Below are 19,710 nucleotides of genomic sequence, written 5' to 3'. Positions count from 1 at the left end.
TTCATTTAATAATTATATTTATGATATTCATTAATTACATTAATTGTATTGATTTATTACATTCATGATATTATGTCATGATACTACTGTTCATTTGTGGGGTTTTCCCATCACACAAAACAGAGATTCTGTACTTGGGAAATCATTGCTCTATATTCCCTTCTTCTCTGTCTTGAGATAATGTCTAATCTTTCTGTCTCTATGAATTTGTATATTCTATATATTTCATTTAATACAATTCTATAGTATTTGTCCCTTTTTTTGATTGTGAAAACATTTTATGTACAACTGCAGGAGAAATAATACTCAGATAGCCTGAACATAAAAACAGGTTATAATTTAAAAGTCCAGGGTTATTTTAAACAGTAAAATATATTCTCTCTAGAAAATAGTGTAAATGATAACATTTCCCAAAAAGCTTTTTTTTAAGCCAAATGATAGCTGAATTATACATATAAATATTGATTAGGTTCTGGGATACAGAAGAGACCTATCTTCATCTGTTCAGAGAGCTATGTTTTACTTAAGTTGTGATAGTGAGATTCCTAATCATCTTTCCCCTTCGCTGTTTGATTTACAGCAGACAATTTTCTATAGGCTAATCCATAGTCTAAAAAGATTTTAGCCTCCCCTCTTGAAAGTACGGCCAGCATTTTTTTTCATCAGCTTGATACAGTACAAATTCTTATCCTAACAGTGAAATGTTTCATTAAAGCTTGCCCAGTGATTGGGTAAAACCAAAACTTATTATAAGCCTCAGTCATCCTAGGGTCTCCCCTGCTAGGTAGCCTCCCTGGATCTGTGGGTTGCAGTCTGATTGTCCTTTGCTTTATAACTAGTATCCACTTATGAGTGAGTACATACCATGTTTGTCCTTCTGAGTCTGGATTACCTCACTCAGGATGATATTTTCTAGTTCCATCCATTTGCCTGCAAATTTCATGATGTCATTGTTTTTCTCTGCTGAGTAGTATTCCATTGTGTATATGTACCACATTTTCTTAATCCATTCTTCAGTTGACGGCCACCTAGGTTGTTTCCAGGTTGTGGCTATTACAAATAATGCTGCTATGAACATAGTTAACCATGTGTCCTTGTGGGCTGAAGATGTTTCTGGTAGAGAGTCATATGAAAACATGTACCAGTACAATCCTCACCTATCATTCGCTTACTCTTTCTTCATTCCCTGTAGGGATTGCTGATTATGGAGGGCTCTGGTTGTATTTACATGTTGTTCCAAGCTTTATCCATATTGATGTGTACCAGGGATAGAAGTTTGTGTATATATACACACATCTCCACTCTTTCTGATGCTAGGTTTCCATCTTGTGAACATTATGGAATGTACTTAACAGGGATCTAGGTGGTATAACCATCTACATAACAATTTATTTACATCCTTATAAAGGCCTTCACACTGAGTTCAGCCATTGATGTAGGAATGTACTTTTTGCTTATTCTTTTACAGAATTAAAATATTTCAACTTTTTATTCTAATGCTTACAAAAGTTCACATTCACAAGAAACTAAAGTCTAGAACATTTAACAAACTATGTAAAAAAGACCTAAAGTCCTGACCTCAGAGGTAGCATTGCTGACATTTTGTGAGCATTCTTCATATATTTCTGTCCTTGTGAAAACAGAAACACATTTGGTCATAAATGGAATAATGTATTCGCCTTTTTATTGTTATGAACACTTTTTTATTTTGGCTTATTGTCTTTCTCAGAGCCTGGGATGGGAAGAAAAGAGCCTTTTTTTTTCAGTTTTGAAGTTGAGAATTTGCTAGTTTGTGGAAGACCAAGTCGCCATTTTGGTGGCAGAGCTTTGGCCTCTTCCAGAGAAGGCCCGCTTCTTAAGTTCAAAGCCTTCCACACCATTAGGCCTGTTTCGCTTGAACTCTTTTGCTCTGGTGACAAAAGGAAGGGACTTGGCTAGCAGAGATGAGAGGGGCATCGGAAAGTCTGAGATAGGATGAGGTGACATGGATTTCCCGCTTTCATACACGTTTTGAACTTGTCAGTAGAGGAAATGTCTGCACATTTTGATATGTATGTATTGGAAAATGGTGCCTCTAAATTGACTCCCACAGACTTTGTATTCTCACCTCCCTTTCTCTGGACTGCTATTACATTCACTCTTGTCATGGCCTACAGGGCCATTCCTTATCAGTAATGCTGTTTGTTTCTTTAAGGTAGTCTTATCATTTCTAGTGAGATAAATTTACTTGAAGGAAAAGAGAGGGCCCAAAGGAACCAGGTACCAACACACACAGTCCTCTGTTGACCTGGGAGCAGAGAAAGGCTGGCAGGACAGCAGTGTTGTGTACCATGTCAGGTGCACAGTGGACAGGGCTCCCTATCTCTTTCCTTCTACCTAGGTACTTCCTACTTGGTTGGGGAGTGTAAAAAGTAATCTCTGTGTGTGTGTGTGTGTGTGTGTGTGTGTGTGTGTGTGTGTGCTTGCACCTGCACGCAGGGTACACATATGTATAAAGATTAGAGGACAGGGATTTTTCTCCTTCCATTGTGGGATCCGGGGATCGAACTCAGGTCATCAGGCTTTCATAGCAAGACTTTCCCCTGCTGAACCATATTACTGGTCCAGTCTTTGATTCTATTCTGTGTGTTTGAAGCTGCTCATGTCACCCCCAGTTCTTCAGGAAATAGGCTTACAGAAAGCCTTGTCACATGCCTTCTGTTTTTAGTCTCAAACTCCCCATGTTTCTCCCTCTTAACTCCCCATTCTCCTTTTGTCTCTTGACCCACTCTAAACCCAACACCCGATGAAGTGTCTGATGAGCGAAGTCACTGGTGACTAAAGAGAGACCAGAGGGAGAATGATGCAGAGGACCCAGCACCTGATACTAATTAATAGTTGCTCCAATAATTGGTCAAGTGAGTAATGAGGAAAGGCAAACTTCCTAGACTTTCGCTACAAATCTCTCACATGGTCAAGATGGCTTCCCCGTGCCTCAGTCTCCTCATCTGTACGATGGAGATTAGTGTCCCTTTCACTTTAGGATTATAAACAAAATGAATTCATAGTTACAAAGTTCTTAAATAGTCCCAGACCAAACCACACTTAAAAAACAAAAGAATATCTTACTTACGTATATTTTCAACCTCTCAGGATAAGAATGCTTGAGATGTAGTGTCCCCTCTCCAGAGGTCTACTGGGAGACGTTCAGTTGAAAGCTGAAAATCCGACCCACAGGAAGTCATTTTTCGAGACAATACTTCTCTTTTCCACCATTCCACCTAAATGACTTCTGTCACTGATCTGGCCCAGTGGATATCCCCTTTCCGTTTTGGCCTGTATTTTTCTATGGTCCTCTATATCAGTCAACAGTCCTGCCTTATTCTCTCCCTCAGCGGGCTTGCTAGATCCTTATTTACTTTAGTTACTAACTTTTCCCTTTGAAAGAATTATCAGCCACAGGAACCTGCACACAGTAAAAGTGTACGTAGAGAGGGTCCATTCATGCAGTTTTCTTCAGCTACCCAACTGTAGTACACTATCAGAGCCAGGGACATCTCACTGGTATACTCCGAAGAGCTTCTTTTTTATTTTATTTTATATTCACTGGGGTTTTGTCTGCATGTGTGTCTGTGTGAGGGTGTCAAGCTCTAGAACTGAAGTTAGAGACAGGTGTGAGCTGCCATGTGCGCACCGGGAATTGAACCCTGGTCCTCTGGAAGAGCAACCAGTACTCTTAACCACTGAGTCATCTCTCCAGCCCCATGAAGAGCTGCTTAAAGTTTCGTCAGCTCACTGTGTATGTCTTTGTGGGTGCGTTTCTGTGCAATGTGGATCATAGATTTTTATGCATACTTGTTTTTAAAAGAAACTTACAAAATATTTTCCAAGTTTGTGCCATTTTTACATAAAATATCCCTAAACTTACATGTATCTCTTAGAAGTTGTGAGATGTAGTGACATCCAGTCTGATCATTTTATGGTATTGATACTCCATGCGATCATTTCTTTCTTTCTTTTTTCTTTTTTTCTTTTTTGGTTTTTTTTTTTGAGACAGGGTTTCTCTGTGTAGCTTTGCACCTTTCCTGGAACTCACTCTGTAGCTCAGGCTGGCCTTGAACTCACAAAGATCCGTCTGGCTCTGCCTCCCGAGTGCTGGGATTAAAGGCGTGCGCCACCACCACCCGGCTCATGGAATCATTTCTATCTTCTTAGAGAAGCAACAAAAAAAAAAAAAAAGAAAAGAAAAAATTCAAGTAGAAGTTTATCAAGGTTAAGTATTGTAACAAAATATTTACATATTTATGTATCCTCCCAGCTCTTTGTAAATATGCATAGCGTCTCTGAAAAGGGGTGGCTTTGGCATTTTAAGAACACTGGTCAAATGCCATTTATTACATGTGCTTCCAGTGAGAGAAAGGGAGGTTCAGGACCTGTGAAGGGTGACATCCTGAGTCCTTCTCAACATAGACACCCAGCAGAGAATACAGCACTGCATAGCACAAAGACACCAGATTTCAGAAGGGGAAAGTGCAGCCATGTTTGTCTTGGCCATTATCCACACATTTGTTCTCTTTTTTGTTGTTTTGGAGACAGGGTTTCTCTGTGTAGTTTTGGCGCCTGTCCTGGAACTCGCTTTGTAGACCAGGCTGGCCTCAAACTCACAGAGATCCGCCTGCCTCTGCCTCCCGAGTGCTGGGATTAAAGGCGTGCACCACCACCGCCCGGCTCTCATCTGTCCTTTTGCATGAGGCTTTCAAGCACTGAACCTCGCCTCTGAGACTTTCCACTTTGTTTTGCAGGCCAAGGAAGCCCTTGAGAACACTGAAGTTCCTGTTGGCTGCCTTATGGTCTACAACAATGAAGTTGTGGGGAAGGGAAGAAATGAGGTGAATCAAACAAAAAACGTAAGTTGGGCAGTATAAATGCAGTAACGGACTATAGCCATGATGGGGACCAGCGGGTAAGACAAGACCGAGTGTGTCCTGTGTGTGTGTGTGTGTGTGTGTGTGTGTGTGTGTGTGTGTGTGTGTGTGCAGGCTGCAGGTGGAGGTCAAGATGCCTTCCTCTACCACTCTCCACCTTACTTTTTGAGACAGGATCTCTCCCTGCACCTGGAGCTCATCCGCTGAGCTAGGTTGACTGGCCAGAGAACCCTAGGACTTCCCTTCACCCACGTTTCCTTTCTTCTACACTGGGGTTGTCTATGAATGTATGTCTGGGTGTGTACATGGATACTGGAGGTCTGAATTCAGGTCCTTCTTCTTTCCCAGAAAGCACTTTACCTATGGACCCATCTCCTCAGCCCTAGATCTTTTTTTCTTCCTTTGTAAATGTTCATTCTTTTTACCTGATTGTAACAGTGATACAATGCTTATTTTTTAGATGTCAAAAATTCAGAAAAGTTCAATGAAGCTATAAAATTCTAGTAGATGATTTTCTGTTTCTACATTTGTGATCTTAGCCAAAGAGTAAGAAATGTTTTCTGTTTGTTTGTTTGTTTGGTTGGTTGGTTGGTTTTTTTGAGACAGGGTTTCTCTGTGTTGTTTTGGAGCCTGTCCTGGAACTCACTCTGTAGACCAGGCTGGCCTCGAACTCACAGAGATCCAGGTTAAAGGCGTGGACCACCACCACTCAGCTTGTTTGTTGGTTTTTTTATTTCATTGTGTTTTCCTTTTAACACTTGAGTGAAACCCAAGAAGGAATTTTGTTACATCAGAATGTCAGTGCAGGAGAACGGAGTCCATGTCTGCTTGTAACAAAATTCAACCTGAAAATTGACCTTTGCAAAGAAGATCCATTTAACTTGTAATGCATTCCTTTAGCTTCTTTAAAATTTTTTTTTCTCCTGGGGGTGGGGCAGGGAGAAAAGGCCTTCGTTGTACAAATTGGAGGGAAGCATAAAAGGATTGTATTGGAGAAAACATGTTTGGATAGTCAGTGGAGTAAGGTCTTCAACTACATGTGTTTCAGCTTTAATAACTTGATGTATGGTGGCCCGGTTGGAAAGTTCATGGTTGAGAGCAGTGCTTCTTAAACATGGTGGCACAACAGTGCATCACTGTGGCCGTGTTTGGGAAGTAGAAGTAGGTGAAAGTGCCATGCTACATTTCGTGATTATAAAGTACCAGATGGACTGAAGGATAACGTAACTCTAGTGCCATTGACGTGGACTTCGGTCTTACATGCTTTGAGAGCATAGAACAGTCTACTGTCAGCACTGGGGCTCTGAGGCCTTGAAAGTTCATCCATCACAACCCCAAGGTGTGTAGCCAAACTCAGTTAGGAACCCAGATGCACAAGCAGTTGTGACAGCATAAAAGCATTCAAGGCAGATAATATACACCCCGCAGTTAGAGGCTATGTTGATACTTACCGAAGTTCTGTTTTACATAATTGCCACAGGGCCCAATTTGTATTGCATGGTTTTTTTATAATCTGTTTTATATGAGAACCATGACCTAATCCCCACTCACTTTGATTTCTCAAACACTTTGGAATTAACCAGGGTTATTCCACTATCATGTCTCACATAGACTCGCCTCTTGAATTATCGGGGACTATGGGGGTCCAGCCCCTCGATAGTCCCCTCCCAGGGTCCGGGAAGAATCTACAACCAGCTGATAATTAATCTTTGATGAAAAGAAATGAATCTATGTACACGAAACTCCTTAGTCCATACACTTTATTCTTCTGAGTTAGTTACAAGCTTATATTCTGCTCTAGTATTTAGGTCTTTTCTTGCCTGATTTCTCTCTACACTTGTCTGCGGTCTCCTCTGGGTTCTATCTTAATTCCTTCATCTTGTTCTTCCCCTTCTAGGTTCTCATCCATCTTGTTCCTTCCCATATCATCTTTTCTCCCATCTCCTCCTCTCTCCTCATCTCGTTCTTCCTCATCTTGGTTGTTCCCCATCTGGCTTGTCCTCATCTTCCATCTCATTCCTCTAGTACTCTCTTCTAGCCCTTCAGTCTAGTTCTTCCCCATCTCAGTTTGTTCCTCTCAAGTTCTTATCCGTCTAGTTCTTCCATTTTCTTTTTTCTTCTCCCTCTTCTGCCCTGGAAGTCCCGGTATATAAAAGGGAGGGTCCGAGCTAAACTGTGTAAAGCTATTACTTAACATCCACCTCTCCTAGGCGGTGTCTCCTTGTGGAATTTACCTTAAGTCAGGAGACTTGTATGTTGGCTGTTATCACTGTTAGTCCTCGGAAATTGGGCGACCACCTGGGCGGTGTCTCCTTGTGGAATTTACCTTAAGTCAGGAGACTCGCCTGTGGGTTATTATCACTGTTAGTCCTCGGAAGTTGGGTGACCACCTGGGTGGTGTCTCCTTTAGTCCTTGAAAATGGCTAGGGGAGATATCTGATTCCAGAGAAAGCCTTTCCTGAGGCTCTTCTCCAAATGCCTGGAATGTGTATGTCTAGAGAGTGATCAGTCCACATTGTTAGCCCTTCTTAGGGAAAAATCAATTGGGAAAACTATGAAGGCACACATGATTTTTTATAACAGAATACAGCTGATATATAACAAGGCAAGTAACACCAAAAACTCCTTGGGATTTGGCTTCCTCTGGAGGAATTCCCTGATTCCTCCAGGTAGTGACTTTGCCATAACCAGCTGAGTTCTTATGATATATTCCTGCGGCCTGCAGCATTGAATCCAGCATAGAAAGGCTGCAATGTGAGGAGCCCAGAGTTCGGGCTGTGATGTCAACACTGCTGTGTCATTCACCGCCCCTTTCCCTATGTGTTTTCAATGCATGATAAGACAGCTTGGGTTGTGTTTCTTTAGTGGTAAAAGAGCCATTTGGCCAAGGTGGTTCAGTTCAACTGGTATTTATAAGAGTTGTGAGGATGCCATCTCTCAGGAATCCTGAATTGGAGGAGTCTTTGGTGTTAAGTTCTCTTGTTGTCTTGGTATGCAGCCAGAACCATACCTTCTTCTATAAAGGCCTTCTGTCCCCAGTTTCTGATTCTGTGATCACCCAGACTTGTGCCTCTCTGCCATTGGCTATCACAGCATCATGGGCCAATGCCAGCTCTTTTCTCATTATGCTCCAGGGCGTGGGAAAATGAACATCTTCCTGTCAGCCTCGCCCAGTGGTGTGCTTGTTGAACCTGCAGTTACATAGTCACATGCATGTCATGTCACATGGCTGCTCTCCTTTAGGTAACCAGTGAATGTGTTTGATCATCCGTAGTGTCTCCCTTCCACCAAAAGTGTATTTTCCACAGTCAACAAGAAATCAAGCATGGTAGCTCTTGTCTAAAATCCTAAGCCTTGGGAGGTTGAGGCAGGAGAATTGTTACCAGTTTGAGGCCAGCCTGGGCTATGGAACAATAGCCTGTTTATTATTATTATTATTATTATTATTATTATTATTATTATTATTTATAGAATTTAGTGAGCTTGTTTAGAGTTAGCACTCAGTATCAATTGTCAATAAATGTTATTGTCACAGATATTATAAATTGTTGCTTAGAAAAATCTGTGCTTTACAATAAGCTATTTTTATTTTGGACTGTTTTGTTAGTTTTCTTTTAAAATTAGCGTGCAAAGTAAAATGTTTCTCTGTAAGATTTTTTCACCCATGCTCTTTGGTGGTCTTCTCTTGGTCCTTTGTTCCGGTCCCTTTCCGCCACAGCTAGCTGGCCCCTTCTGTTTTCTTGTCACGTGGAGTCTAGTCTGTTGCTGTCTGGTTTTTTTTGTTTGTTTGTTTGTTTTTTGTTTTGTTTTGTTTTGGTTTTTGAGACAGGGTTTCTCTGTGTTGTTTTGGCGCCTGTCCTGGATCTCACTCTGCAGACCAGGCTGGCCTCGAACTCACAGAGATCCACCTGTTTCTGCCTCCCAAGTGCTGAGATTAAAGGCGTGCGCCACCACTGCTCGACAGCCCTCTTTTTTTTTTTTTTTTTCCATTCTTTTTCCTCTTCCCCAATTCACTCTCCTTTAACAACTCTTATTTCCCTTTCATGGTTTTATGATCTGTACCCTTACATCTATATCTATATGAAATTTTAAATCTTTGAGAGAAAATATGTAGTATTTCTTCTGAGTCTGAGATACTTCGTGTAAGATAATACTTTGGGAGTTGGGAAAATGTGGTCAGATTGCTTGCTCCGCAAGCACAAAGTTTCTGAATTTCAATCCCCAGCCCCCACATAAAAAGCTGGGTGTAGCCATGCCAGTGCCTGCAGCCCCAGAGCTGTGGGAGGGCTAGATCAGAAGGTATCTAGGATTGCTGCAGCCGTGCCCCATGTTCAGTGAGAGACTCCCTCTTAAAGGAACAAGACAGAGAGTCATGGGATGGGGCACCTGACATCCTCCTCTAACTTCTGTATGCATGCAAATGGGTGCACATACCGGCACACACATGTACGCATGCACTTTGTGGTGCTTTGAATAAGAATGGCCCCAGTAGGGTCAAACATTTGAAGACTTGGTTCCCAGTTGGGGGCTGTTTAGGAAGGATTAGGAGGTGTTGCCTGGTTGGAGGAAGTTTGTCAGTGGGGGTGGGCTTTGAGGTTTCTAAAGCCCAGGCCAGATCTAGTCTGTCTGTTTGCTTTGTGCTTGTGGATCAGGATGTAGCTTTCAGCTGCTGCTCCAGCACCATGTCTTTCTGCCTGCTGCCATGCTCCCTGCCATGATGATCATGGACTGAACCTCTGAAACTATGAGCGAGCCCCCAGTTAAATGCTCTCTTCTGTAAGTTGCCGTGGTCATGGTGTCTCTTCACAGCAAGGTGTAGTTGGCAAAGATCCTCTTCCATTCTGTAGCCCTTTTCTTCGTTCTGCATTTAGTTTTCCTAGCTGTGTAGCAGCTCCTCAACCTGTCAATTACCTGTGCTGTTGGAATTTTTTTCAGCAAGTTTTTGCTCATACCTATCTCTTGAAGTGGTTCCCAGTTTTCTTCCAGGGGCGAAAACATTTCAAGCTTTATATTAATATCTTTGAGCCATTTGACATTGATTTTTGTGTGGGTGAAAAAAAAGGAGTTTAATTTTATTCATGGATGTGGAAATCTATTTTTCTCAGCACCATTTGTTGAAGAGGCTATCTTTTTTCCAATGTATGTTTTTATATGTGTCAAAGATCAGGTGGTTATAGCTATGTGGATTAATTTTGGGTCTTCTATTTCACTGATCTAATACCTAGTGTTTTGTCACTATGGCTCTGTAGAGTAATTTGAGGTCAGGTATTATAATATATTCCTCCAGAATTGTTCTTTTTGCTTAGGATTGCTTTAGCTATTCCGAGTCTTTTGTGATTTCATATTAAGGTTAGAATTGTTTTCTTATAGTTTTGCAAAGAATGCCATTAAAATTTTGATGGGGATTGCATTGACTTTGTAGGTTGTTTTCGGTAATACAGCCATTTTCACAATATTAATTCTGTTAATCCATGCTCATGGGCAGGCTTTCTGTTTTCTATTTTCTTCAATTTCTTTCTTGAATGTCTTAAAGTTTTCATTGTAGAATAAAGAAGGTCTTTGACCTCATCAATATGATTTACTTCTAGATATTTTTAAAAACTATTCTGAAGGTGAGTTTTTTTTTTCCCTAATTTCTTTCTTGGATAGTTCGTTATTGATATATAAACAATCTACTGTTTTCATCTATGCTGATTTTCTATCCTGCCACTTTGCTGAAAGTGTCAGATGTAAAGGTTTCCTAGTGGGATCCACAAGGCTCCATAAGTACAGGATCATGTCATCCAAAAATGAGATAGTTTCGCTTCTTCCCTTCTGATGTACATGGCCTTTATTTCCTTGTCTGGTCCCTCTGTTCTAGTTAAGACTTTGAACACTATTTTGAATAAGAGGAGAGAAAGTGGTCACTCTTGTCTCATGGTGTGATTTCGAGGAAATGTTTTCAGTTTTTTCCTCATTTAGTTTGTTGGCTGTAGGCTTGCCATACATGGCAGTTATTGTATTAAGATTTAGTACCTCTATTCTTAGTTGCTTCTGGACTTTTTATCATGAATGTATATGAACTCTGTGTAACTCCTTTTCTGCATCTATTGAGATGATCATGCTATTTATGTCTTTAAGTCTATTTGTATAGTATATTGCACTTACTGATTTGTATATGTTGAGCCAACCTGGTACCTCTGGAATGAAACCAGCTTGATTGTGATGTGTGAAGTACTACATTCTTGCATTAGGTTTGTTAGAATATTGAGAAATTTTGCATCTATATTCATCAAGAAAGATAATCTACAGTTTTCTTTCTTTTCTGTACCCTCATCTGGTTTTGTTATCAGGGTAAGACTTGCATTGTAGGACTTCAGTAATGTTCTTTCCCTTTTTATTTTGTGGAACAGCCTGAGGAATATTGGTGTTAGGTCTTCCTTAAAAATTTGGTAGAATTTGGCCATGAATCCATACAGTCCTGGCTTTTCTTTGTGGGAGACTTTTGATTGCTGTTTCAGTTTCATTACTTTTCATCTGTTTAATTTATCTACACCTCCTTGACTTAATTATTGATATATTACATGTGTTTAGGAGTTTGCATGAAGTTATTTTGAAGGTTTATTTTTCTTTTGTGCGTGTGTGTTGTATGACACTACTCTGAGGAGATGTGAACAAATGTCGACTCACCTCAGATAAGGAACCAACCATAGACCAAAAGTAAGGGTATCACCAAAGCTTGGTGAACCAATTCATTTCACTTGGGTTACTTCCAAGAGCCGAAATGACTTCATGACAGCTACCCCACAAGAGCTCGCCCCAGCCTGTGTGATGGCTCATGAAAGCTGGGAATCGGAAGCTCACTGCACAAATTGCAGGCAGCTTGTCAGGTTGGAGAGCATTTCTTTCAAGCACAGTATTCTCTTGAATCTCTGTCTCTGTCTCTGTCTGTCTGTCTCTCTCTTTGAGACAGGGTTTCCCTGTGTAGCTCTGGCTGTCCTGGAACTCACTCTGCAGACCAGGTTGGCTTTAAACTCACAGAGATCCGCCTGCCTCTGCCTCCCGGGTGCTGGGATTAAAGACGTTTGCCACCACCACCGGGCTTTAAGAGTGTCTCTTATCAGCCCTTACTGCTTATATGTAATTGGGGAGGGAGGGGTATCTAGTATATCTAGTCAGTTTCAGTGACTTCCTGAAGCCTTTGAGTTGTTTACTTCCTGTGCTTAAGGAGATTCCCTATAAGATGGAATGTTTTAAGAACAGTGGTTTTGAACTTATGAGTCACAGCCCCTTTGAAGGGTCAAATGACCCATTCACAGGGGTTACCCAAGACCATCAGAAAACACAGGTATTTACATTATGATTTATAACAGTAGCAAAATTACAATTATGAAGTAGGAAGAAAATAATTTTATGGGTAGAGGTCACCACAACATGAGAAACTGTATTAAAGGGTCACTCACAGCATTAGGAAGGTTGAGAACCACTGTCCTAGAGCATCCTGTGTCTTAAGGAACTATGTTTAAAGTAGCTTTATCTCAGAAGAAACTGGTACAAAACTGTGTGTGTGTGTGTGTGTGTGTGGGTGTGTGGGTGGGTGGGTGTGGGTGTGTGCACACCTGAGTGTATGTATATGTGTGCAGGTGCCTTCAGAGGCAGGAAAAGAGTGTTGAAGCTCACTGGAGTTACAGGCAGTTGTGAGCCACCCAGTATGGGTGCTAGAAACTGAACTTCTGCAAGAGCAGCAAGTGCTCTTAATCTTTGAGCCGTCTTTTTACCCCTGCATCAACACTATTTTAATAAGGGGAAAGGAGACGACAGGTACCTAAATAGTGTCATGCCACACTATGCTCGGTGAGACTCAGGTTGCTCTGGGAGCTGGAGAGGAGGTAACGGTAAACTCCAGTTTGGACGCAGCATCCAAAGCTTGCTTGAGACCAACGGTGCCTCACTGTCAGGATTCACATTCCAGTGTGATCTATTCCACATGCTGAGCAATTTCTCCTGTAGCAGGCTCTCTCCCATGAACTATCTGAAATCTCGAGTCTATGCTGCTTTAGAGCTGGTTGCTTATAAAATCTCATCTCCTGCAGTGTACATGATGGTCTTCTAGTGGGCTCAATGAAGGTCTGCCTTAGAGTGAGGTCAGTTGACAATCTATCTGAAGCTAGAGCACAAGCTTGTGAAAATTCCAGCCCTGTCTTAAAATATTCACAAACCATAGACATCTTTTTTTTTTGTTTTTGTTTTTTGAGACAGGGTTTCTCTGTGTAGCTTTGTGCCTTTCCTGGAACTCACTTGGTAGCCCAGGCTGGCCTCAGACTCACAGAGATCCGCCTGCCTCTGCCTCCCGAGTGCTGGGATTAAAGGCGTGAACCACCACCGCCCGGCGACATCTTTTTTTTTAAGACTTATTTTCTCTATAATATTTTAATGAAAACTTTCCCCCAAGGTCCATGTGAATTTCACTAAAACCGTAGCAGAGTTTATATAATATCTTAGATTAGGCTTCCCCATTGGTGAGGTTATGGTATTTGAACTGAAACCTAATGCTCCAATGCAGGCAGACAAGAGAGGATTGCTTTTTGAATTTATGTTTTGCATATTTTAAAGACGTCGGCTGCATGAAGTGAACAGTACCAATGCATATCTCTCTCTTTCAAGGCCACTCGGCATGCTGAAATGGTGGCCATTGATCAGGTCCTAGACTGGTGCCGTCGACACAGCCACAGTCCTGCCGAAGTGTTTGAACACACCGTGCTGTACGTCACCGTGGAGCCGTGTATCATGTGTGCCGCTGCCCTCCGCCTCATGAGTATCCTTTGGCTTCTCGGTTTCCTGTCTGCACCTTGCCTGTGAGCAAGACAATGGCCAGATACTTAACTCATTTTCTTCTCTTTCTACCGTTGGTTTTTCTTTCCGATGTTGAGGATTGAAGCCAGGCTTTTGCACATGCCAAGTGTATGCTCTGTCATGGAGCTATACCCCCTCCCCAGCTTTCAGTTTCTTAATATGTGGAGACAGTTAAGAAACACATTGTAAAATTTAGAAAGAAGCAGGAAAGACGATTGTTTTACACAGTAAAGTTACCTATTCTTTCTCTGTATCAAGAGCCACGAGACTATTGAACCCATAAGCTACAGAAGGAAAAGCTTGGAACTAACTTAAACTCTTGTGTAAGGATGAATCCAAGTTAAGTTAGAGCATAGGACGCATTCTAGGGAATATACTTTGCCCTTGGATGACAGATTATGGGTAATTTAAGTATTTTCTGTTAATCTATTTTTGTCGTGAATACCCATCACAAAGTACAAAAAAAAAAATGAAGTTCAAGGTAACGAAGAAGTGAAAATGTCACCTGATATTATCATTGTACATGCATGGAAATTAGTAAGTTAGTATTCTGTAGTTGGATTGTGTCTTGCGTAGAGTGAGCAACATATATGCTGGGTGCAGTCGGTCTCTAAAGTTTATTTATTTTACAGCACTGAGAGCCTTGTGGATGCTAGGCAAGCACTTCTTCATTCTTACATTTTCACTTGCTTTTAAAGTTATGTGTGGTTTTAGCACTTAATACAGAGGGCCGTTTGGGTACAATAAAGCATACTATCTTCTTGTAAGCGGAGTTCTTGACACTATTATTAGAGGAGTTATTAAGCCGGTTTCCTCACCCTGCCTTGCAGAGAGAGAGAATAGGGAACAGCGTGGCTGGGTTTTGGCTTTTGTTTGGGTGATTATTTTGGTTTGGTTTCTTACTTTTGTTTCGAGACTGGCTCTCACGTAGCCCAGGCTGGCATAGCACTCACAGTATGGTTGGCCTTAAGATCTTGATTCTCCACCCTCGAAAGGCTTGGACTGTAGGCACATGCCACCACTCCAGGCCACCACCCACATTTTTACATTTTAATTACGTTTATTTATTTATTGTGAGGGGCATGGGCATGCCATGGCGTCTGTGTGGCAATTGGAGGACGACTTTCAGAAGTCCATTCTCTTCTTCTACAGTGGGTTCCAGGGATGGAGCTACCTATTTTAAGAGGTGAAATTGTTGAACTAAATTTCTAACTCTGCAATCACTCTGGAAAAATGATTTTGGAAAGAGCAGAGAATTGACTAAAGTGAATATTGAGTAAAAATACCCAGTCTCTGTTCTGTTTACAATAGCCAGGTTTTCATCTTTTTAAAAAATGTATAGGTTATTATTATGTGGGCAAGCACATGCCATGGCATACATGTGAAGGTCAGAGAACAATTTGAGGGGCTGGTTCTCTCCTTCCACCATTACGTGGGTTCCAGGGATCAGGCTTAGCGCGTCATGCCTGCATGGCGAGGGCCTTTACCAGCCGAGCCATCTTGCTGACGACCCACGCGATTGCTAGATTTTGATCTCTGAATACTTAAAACCTCCTTCTCTTCATCTGTATAATTGAATTGTATTATTTTCCACCGCGAACTTTGTTTTGAAGTCTAGACTGAGCTCTCTAAGGTAGTTGGCATCAGCCTACTCTTGCCATGATTCTACACACCCCGTGACGGACTTTAATTCTATACTATAAATCCCGCTGGTCGTCTATGGCTGCCAGAATGAACGGTTCGGCGGTTGTGGTTCCGTCCTAAACATTGCCTCTGCTGACCTACCCAATACCGGGAGACCGTTTCAGGTAATGTAATCTGCTTATACCCTCCCTCCCTCCCTCCTTCCCTCCCTCCCTCCCTCCCTTTCTCCCTTTCCCCCCTCCATCCCTCTCTCTGTTCCTATCTCCCCTCCCCTTCTTCTGTTTATCCATCTTTTGGTGGACTTGCCAGTTGTCTGTGGTCAGGGTTCTAAAAACCCATGACAGAATCCGACAGTACCTTGGGGCCCCCTGGGTTGAGTTCTTTACCTCTTACTGAAGGTTCCAGAATCTGTCCTGCAGGGGAGCCTGCAACTTCTCTGAACTGTTGGCTTCTCTGTTAGGGTTCACTGGCTTAGAGACTACCTTTCTGTTGGAGCAAATGCCAGCTCTGTCATGTGATGATGGAACTTGCCTGCCTCGGCGGCTGGGATGCTATTCACAGCCAACAGTATTTAGGCACAAATTCCATCACTCTGTCACATCCCATTATTAGTATCTAGTTGCCATTGCAACTTCATTATTTTTAGATGCCTCTTAATGTTGAAACTTCCCCTAGACCAGAGAACCTGCATGTCCTTCAGCTGCTAGAGATTCTACTTGCCTCTGAACTTCTGTCACACTCTTGGAAGTTCTGTTGAAACTGTAAACATTAGGAATCTACATGTCGGGATGCATACCCATTTTTCTATACTGATTCATTCTCCAAGATGGAGGATTAATCTGAAGGCATTATACTCGAAAAAAGAATCAGTAAATGCTGGAGTTCCCCTTGAAAACCTCGCGTGTTCGTAGGCTGTGGTGAGGACTTACAAAGCCCTAATCCTGCGCAGAGCAAGTTTTGGAAAGCATTCTGCCTTGAATTTTCCAGCTGAGTGTAAACTCTCCTAGCCACTGTTGTATTTAAGAACAGATGCCTTTAACATCACATCAGAAAAAAAAAGTGTAACAGAGTGATGGGAGTAAATGAGGTTGATTATTAAAGATGTCTGCAAAGTGACTTCATTTTTCCAGTCATTTCTAGGAGCCGCCCAAACATTGCTTATATAACTCTTTGCACACAAATTGCTGGCTCTTACATACGGTACTTCCTTTATGAGAACAACCTAAGTGATTTCTCAGAGTTTCTGGACAAAACTACGATGTGTCCCTGGGGGTCGGAGATAGGTGGAACTTTACTGCTCAGTCAGTGGGGAAAGTGTTTGCCATGCAGCGTGAGGACCCGACTTTGGGTCCCCAGATCCCACTGAAGGCCAGATGCGGAAGGGGGCATCTGGAATGGAATCCAGGGGTCCTGTGGTGAGATGGGATACAGACACAAGGAGAGTCCTGGCCTGCTAGCCTGCTGCACTTCGTGTCAAACAAGAGACTCTGTCTCAGCAAGTGTGAGGGCAGACACTTGAACTTCCGTTCTGGGCTCCACTTGCCTGCTAGCCTGTACACGTATGTACGCACATCACACACACACACACACACACACACACACACACACATACACACATAAAAATGAAAAGAAAGTTGATGTCATGAAGTCTTGAACAGTTCTTTCTCAACCTGAAAGGTTAATTTTCAGTTCATCTGTACGGCCATGTTGGCTCAGTGGAAAATGAATGTCTATGGTTTGAAAGCATAGATAAGATTTAATGTCAAATGATGTTCTAAGGAGGTCTCATGAAGTGCTAACGCCTAGGCATTCCAGGCTTCTGGATGCTGTGTTTTCTTCCTTTTCTTTGGCTGAGCTCATGGGACAATGGACAAAGGGAGGTGGGGTTTCACATCAGAATTATAGGTTCTTTTTATATATATAATAATGCCCATGCCCCTCACAATAAATAAATAAACGTAATTAAAATGTAAAAATGTGGGTGGTGGCCTGGAGTGGTGGCATGTGCCTACAGTCCAAGCCTTTCGAGGGTGGAGAATCAAGATCTTAAGGCCAACCATACTGTGAGTGCTATGCCAGCCTGGGCTACGTGAGAGCCAGTCTCGAAACAAAAGTAATAATATAATATACTGTTATAAGCAATATAAAATTCAGAGAAACCTGTGGAACTACTGTTTTAAAAAAATGGTTATTCATTTTTAATATCACTTCTGTTTAAAACATTTATTCTTTTTTTTTTGTTTTTTGTTTTTTGGTTTTTGGTTTTCCGAGACAGGGTTTCTCTGTGTAGCTTTGCACCTTTCCTGGAACTCACTTGGTAGCCCAGGCTGGCCTCGAAGTCACAGAGATCCGCCTGCCTCTGCCTCCCGAGTGCTGGGATTAAAGGCGTGCGCCACCACCGCCCGGCCTAAAACATTTATTCTTACAAGAATATTTTTGTTAAAAGATATGCATGTGTAGCTCTAGTTGGTACTTTAGAATGCTATCGTGATGTCTAGACCCATACATAGTTTTTATTTTTTATTTTTCCCACCTCCGTGTTTCTCCATGTCTCTCCTTGGACCACATGTTAGAATGTCCTGGAGGGCTTTTGCATTTCTCTGTTCTCAGACCCTGGGTCAGACAAATAAAAAGTCAGGGGGGGGCGAGCGTCAGTGCTTGGGGAGGGTGCCCATATGATTGCCCTGAACAGCAGTGATGGAGAAGCGCTGCTTTGCCAGCCCCTGGAGAAGAGGGTCGGGTGTCTTCAGATGGACATTTACAGAGGGCAGGCGGAGGTGCTGGAAGGCTCCAGTCCCTGCACACCCTGACCCACAGCGGTTAGGATGGGAGGAGAGGACGTGTGTGTGTGTGTGTGTGTGTGTGTGTGTGTGTGTGTGTGTGTGTGTGTGTGCAGTCGTCACGTGACCACAGAGCTGTGCCGGGAGAGCTGTGCGGGGAAGGAGACCGTGTTTCCATCCGTGAGTGCTTGAGAGGCAGCTGCGGTGGCGTCTTGAGAGCCTAAGACCGTGAGGATGAGAGGAGGAAATGAGACGGAAAGCGAAGTCTGGAATGTTCTGAGGCAGTGCTCGGGGAAGGGGACGATCGTTCTCAGCAGAGCCCCAGAGAGGCTGCCCCTCCAGCCGAGCGTTTGGCCCCGTCTCGTATGTTTTTAATTTTTTCCCCCTCCCTACCCAGCCCTTCAGCCTGCTTCTGTCCACACTCACACAACCCCCACTTCCCCCCTCTCTCCAAAAAGTGCGCTTCCTTGCTTCTGTCCATGTTCAGTTTCGTCTTTATCCCGTATTTCACTCATTGTTTTTGACAGTTCTCACTTCGTACTTGTTCTTTCACGTATCTTCATCTCTCCTGCCCAGATCCCAAAGTAAAAACAAACTCAGCTGTTTTCTTAAATCCTCCGCAGAAAAACTTGAAAAATGTTTCCTGTAGAGGACCCGATAGTAAATAGTTTTAGCTCTTGTGAGAAACATAGTCACATAGTGACGGTCACATAGTGTTTTCTTTAATAATTGAAAAAAAAAAACCAACCTCTTAAAAGTGTAAAAACGATTGTCAGTTTGTCATTCTTAGCTGTGGACTGGATTTGTTCTACCAAGGATAGTTTACCTGCCTTAGGTGAACAGCATCCCGTGCTTGGTGAAACACTAGGAGATAACAGCAGGTCAAAATAGCTCATGCTTCATGAGTACCTGCTTAGCATCTCATTTAATCAATACAGCGTCCCTCTGTAGTCCTGTTACATACCATGGAGAGTTTAAGTACCAACAAGAGTGACCGATTGGGAGAGACGCTGGGCTAAGGCTGGGAGCCCATTCTTTTGGAAATGTGCATTTTTTAACCATGCTAATATTTGTCCCGAGGAATGAACGTTGTGTGCAGCCTGTTCATATCGTTGTAATTGTATATACATTGCTGTTGGGGTGTAACCCCCACACGGTCCCTGCTGATGCTCTCACCTCATGTCCCTCCCTTCCTCAGTGCGTCCCCGGATATCGTGCTGAAGAGGCCGTGGAGCTCCTAAAGACCTTCTACAAACAAGAAAACCCAAATGGTCAGTTTTGCTTCTGGAGCAGTGTCCCACCTTAAAACACCTCGGTGTGAGCAAAGTTTGGCATTATTCATTTTCTGCTTCTCTGTCTTTTTTTTTTTTTTTTTCTTTCCAGCACCCAAATCAAAAGTTCGGAAAAAGGATTGTCAAAAATCTTGATGTTCTGATGAAAGACCGGTGCCCTTTGGAGACTTGGACAGAACTCCCGACTGAGAGCCGTTGGCCTTGCTGGTCATGTTTATATGTCGTTGTTATCATGTGGGAACATGGTGTCTCTTGTCA

General features: G+C 42.5%; 1 protein-coding gene across 2 annotated transcripts in view; it reads left to right on the top strand.

Annotated features, from left to right (window-relative positions):
• The window catches only part of Adat2 (adenosine deaminase tRNA specific 2), a 20,676-nt gene extending 966 nt beyond the window's left edge, over nt 1-19,710 (top strand). For both annotated transcript variants that reach the window (XM_059272723.1, XM_059272722.1), the window contains exons 2-6: nt 4,782-4,886; nt 13,548-13,698; nt 15,438-15,544; nt 19,359-19,431; nt 19,544-19,710. In XM_059272723.1, coding sequence (XP_059128706.1) covers nt 4,827-4,886; nt 13,548-13,698; nt 15,438-15,544; nt 19,359-19,431; nt 19,544-19,587 — 435 coding nt within the window. In that variant the 5' untranslated portion in view covers nt 4,782-4,826 and the 3' untranslated portion in view covers nt 19,588-19,710. The remainder of the gene's footprint in view (nt 1-4,781; nt 4,887-13,547; nt 13,699-15,437; nt 15,545-19,358; nt 19,432-19,543) is intronic.

This window comes from Peromyscus eremicus, chromosome 8b, assembly GCF_949786415.1.
Source record: "Peromyscus eremicus chromosome 8b, PerEre_H2_v1, whole genome shotgun sequence".
NCBI classification, from domain to species: domain Eukaryota; kingdom Metazoa; phylum Chordata; class Mammalia; order Rodentia; family Cricetidae; genus Peromyscus; species Peromyscus eremicus.
Note: the sequence above shows the minus strand (reverse complement) of the source record. Positions and strands in the feature narration are given on the sequence as shown.